We start from the raw sequence: 4,527 nt of genomic DNA, 5'->3' as shown, positions 1-4,527 counted from the left end.
TTTCTCATTGATTTTTTATTTTTGAATGATAACAGTTTCAGCCTCTGCAAGTATCTTAAATTAACTGCATACGGTGGTCATTCCTCTGTGTTCCTAACAGTCGCTGGTCTGACATAGTTTTTTATTGTAAAGATTTTGATACACAATTTTTTGTTGAAATTTTTTGTTCCCATGTAATTATTTTGTAGATATAATTTTTTATAAATCATATATAATACAGGAGTTAAACATACTTTATACTGAACGCTTGTCTTATTACATACTTATTCCACCAAAAAAACAAAAACGAATGGCTATCATTTTCTCTTTCGCGAGGACACCTACGACTACTTCCACGGTGCTTTCAGGTCGACGCCCAAGTCAACAATGTAGAAAATAAAGAAAGACGGTCACATCATGCTATATTTTTCCAGATTCGTCCAACAATGGAGCCGGCAACAGCCGTTTAACAACCTCCTCTGGAGAAAAAATCCTTCAGGCAAATCCCGCTCGCCGGTATGGCACGCTCTTCTCTGTTCCACCATTTCCTGCTACCTCTCCCCCTGCTACTCGCTTTATTCAGCCCTTCGCACGCTCAGGCTTATCACAACATAAGCTTGGGCTCCTCCCTGACTCCCTTAGGCGAAAACAGCTTGTGGCTCTCGCCCTCCGGCGAGTTCGCCTTCGGATTTCATCCCATCGAAACCAATACCAGCTTCTTCCTGCTTGCCATCTGGTTCGTGAAGACAGCAAACAAAACCGTAGTCTGGTACGCGAACGGAGACCAACCGGTGCAAGACGGAGCCACAGTGGAGCTGACCACCAACGGAGCGCTCTCGCTCAAAGACGACGACGGCCAGGAGGTGTGGAACCCTGGCACCAGCAATGCCACCTATGCTGCCATGCTCGATACCGGAAACTTCGTGCTCGTAAGCGCCGACGCCTCCGTTAGTTGGCAGAGCTTTGACAATCCTTCTGACACCATCTTGCCCTCCCAAGTATTGGATCTGGGCACCAATATCCGATCCCGAATGATGGACACGGATTACTCCAGTGGAAGGTTCAGGCTCAGCGTCCAATCCGACGGTAATCTAGTGTTTTATCCCGTGGCCGTTCCGTCTGGACTTCAGTACGATTCTTACTGGTCCAGCAACACTGGTGGAAACGGAACAAAGCTCGTCTTCGATAAGCTGGGCACCATTTACTTGGCCCTAAACAACAGCAGTCGATTTAATTTTACATCTGCGGGAATAGCTTCAGTAGGTGATTTCTATCACAGGGCAACGCTCGACTCTTATGGGGTCTTCAGGCAGTATGTCTATCCAAAGAATGGGACGCAGAATGGGACCTGGAACGAAGGCTGGAATCTGGTGGCTTTTCAGCCTCCAGACATCTGCCAAGCCATGACGACGGGGACCGGGAGTGGTGTTTGTGGCTTCAATAGCTACTGCAAATACGTTGGCAACCAAAACCTCGTCGATTGCGAGTGTCCACCCGGGTACTCTTTTTGGATCCAAACAGGAAGTACAAAGGGTGTCAAGCAAATTTTCCAGCACAGAGCTGTAACGCAGATGAGAAGGCACTGTATAATTTCTCGCTATTGATCAATGTCGACTGGCCTTTATCTGATTACGAGCACTTCAGCCCCATCGATGAGGACCAATGCAGAGGAGAATGCTTGAGCGACTGCTTCTGTGCAGTTGCTATCTATTATCAGAACAACGGGGATTGTTGGAAGAAGAAGCTCCCCCTTTCCAACGGGAAGATGGGCGATTACGTTCAGAGAAGGGCTTTCATCAAATATGCCAAAGGTAATAACTCCCAGCCTCCACCTCCGATTCCAGTCATGGTGAAGAAAGACAGAGGGCCTCGGATTTGGGTTGGATCACTGCTTCTAGGAAGCTCTGCTATAGTCAATTTAGTCCTCATCACTGCAATTCTTTTCCTGAGGTTTTGCTCCTATAACAAAGTGAGACGGAAGCTTCAGCCTGGCTCGAACATGGCAGCGCTGAGCCTTCGCTCATTTACGTACAGTGAGCTTGAAGCAGCCACAGATGGATTCAATGAGGAACTGGGCAGCGGTGCTTTCAGCAGAGTCTACAAGGGTTACTTAGATGATGAGCCTGGAACCTGTGTTGCAGTTAAGAAACTTGATAACCTTTTGCCCGACATGGATAAGGAATTTATGAACGAAGTTGGAAGCATCGGCCGGACCTACCACAAGAACCTGGTCCGATTGTATGGATTCTGCAACGAAGGAACCGAACGGCTTCTGGTATATGAATTCATGAAAAATGGCTCGTTGACGGAATTCCTCTTTGGAAGTGTCAGGCCACACTGGCACCTGCGAGTCCAGATAGCTCTGGGAATTGCAAGAGGCCTCACGTATTTGCACGAAGAATGCAGCAGCCAAATCATCCATTGTGACATAAAGCCTCAGAACATACTCTTGGACGACAATCTAGTTGCAAGGATATCCGATTTTGGATTGGCAAAGCTTCTGAGGACAGACCAGACTCGAACGAACACCGGAATCAGAGGGACCAGAGGGTATGTTGCACCGGAGTGGTTCAAGAGCATGGGGATCACAGCAAAGGTGGATGTATACAGTTTTGGAGTCATGTTGCTGGAGATCGTGTGTTGCAGGAAGAACGTGGAACAAGAGGTGGGGAACGAGGAGGCACTGATACTGACATACTGGGTTAACGATTGCTACAGGGATGGGATGTTGGAGTTGGTGGTGGAAGGTGATGACGAGGCAGCCCTTGACATGAAGAGGATGGAAAGGTTTGTCAAGGTGGCCCTTTGGTGCATCCAGGAGGAGCCATCAATGAGACCTACAATGCAAAAGGTGACTCAGATGCTGGACGGAGCAACCTCGATCCCAGAGCCCCCTGATCCTTCCTCCTACATCAGTTCAATCCAGTGAAATCGTAGACTTGCCCCTACAGTATGTCTCATGTTTGTTCTTAATCTATGTCATGCTTATGTAAAAAATAATGGCATTCTCCAGCCAGCTATGATCTTTGTGTGCATCTATTTTGTCAATCCGTGGGTTAGCAAGTGTCAATTTTATTACTCCTAAAGAGTGTTTCTCTTTGCTCTTGCTTTTAATCTAGTTACCCTGTGTATCAAGTAACAGTGGTTTTGATAGTATGTGTTATCCAAGTGTTGCATCATAACCAGCGTATGAATGAAAGTTTAATGAATGGCATACAAATTTTAACGAATGATTGTAGGTTTGAGTGTCTATGCATAGAATTCCTCTGATGTACAGGAGAGCAATGGAAAGACCTTGGTTTTAGATGATGGTATGGTAAATGATTCAGAGCAAGATCTATTGAATGCAAATTGAGGCGGGAAGTTTGGACCTCGGAAATGTCATCAGCCGGACTGCCTGCTCAGTTATTGGATTTTTAATTGAGAGAGAGAGAGAGAGAGAGAGAGAGAGAGAGAGGCCTAAACTCTTGCAGTATCTGTACTTACAATTGGAAGAAAATACATAAAGTTATACCGCAGAAAAAGAATCAACAGGGAGATTGTTAATTTGAAAAAGAATCAAGAGGGTAGATCATTAGCGTAATTTGTTTAAAATCTTTCTCATATGTTCTGAACGGACACAATCCCATGGAGAGTAGATCTAACCTTGAACTAACCACCAATGGACGGTTCTTGCTCACAAACCACACTACCTACTCAGTATGGAAGGCTAATTCACTGACGCCTCCTACACTTTCTACAACTTGACACTAGAAACTTTGTGCTTGCAAGATCCTGAGGCTCCACTGAATGACAGAGCTTCAAACTGTTTTTCATGTCTAACTGACCCAGATTACTGAGAAGGAAAATGGTTCCAGCTTGCGACTCAAGCTTGATGGCAATTTCATGCTTCAACTGGTCTGTCCCAACCAGATGCACCTATGATGCTTATTGGGCAACAGACCGTTGGAAATGGAATCCAGCTCATCTTTGACGAAATTGAGCATCATCTACTTTCCTGTACATGCCGGGGTCTGTAATTTAGCATCTGTGAGCCCATCCTCAATGACAGAATTCTACCAGAGCAACACTGGATCTTGATGAAGTCTTCAGTCTGTATATCTACCCAAAAAGAAGTGGAGCAAGAGCTTGATGAAGTGGAATGCTGTGGTTTATGATCTTAGGGCAGATGGGGTTGCCTAATAGTCAGAGGCAGTAGTACTTGTGGGTTCAAAAGCTACCATAAGTCTGATGATAAACCGAGGGCGGAGTTGCAAAAGTCTACCTCAATATTTCTATTTGGGTTCTGATAGGAAATGGTAAGGGTTCAAATCTGTCTGGTAACCCAGAGATGAAAGTGGGGAGCAGAGAACTTCAGATCCGCAGGGTTGTTGAACATTGATTGGCCTAAATCATTCTTGGAGTAATTAAGCAACAAATGTGAAGAGAAACCAACAAAACATACATGGACAAAAACCCACTGTTTTATGAGAAAATATTCATTTCAATGGTGATACCACGTTAAACTTGTCACAACCCAATGAGAGCGCCTGCATTTCATCGAGTATC

General features: G+C 45.3%; 1 protein-coding gene across 1 annotated transcript; it reads left to right on the top strand.

Annotated features, from left to right (window-relative positions):
* Positions 1-430: 430 nt before the first annotated feature.
* LOC105061244 (G-type lectin S-receptor-like serine/threonine-protein kinase LECRK3) lies at positions 431-3,209 on the top strand. Its single transcript, XM_010945229.4, is given in 2 exon segments — positions 431-1,479; positions 1,482-3,209. Coding segments are annotated over 2 exon segments (2,409 nt in total). The 5' UTR covers positions 431-497; the 3' UTR covers positions 2,909-3,209.
* The last annotated feature ends 1,318 nt before the right edge of the window (positions 3,210-4,527 follow it).

The sequence above is a fragment of the Elaeis guineensis genome, chromosome 1 (assembly GCF_000442705.2).
Source record: "Elaeis guineensis isolate ETL-2024a chromosome 1, EG11, whole genome shotgun sequence".
Lineage (NCBI taxonomy): Eukaryota > Viridiplantae > Streptophyta > Magnoliopsida > Arecales > Arecaceae > Elaeis > Elaeis guineensis.
Note: the sequence above shows the minus strand (reverse complement) of the source record. Positions and strands in the feature narration are given on the sequence as shown.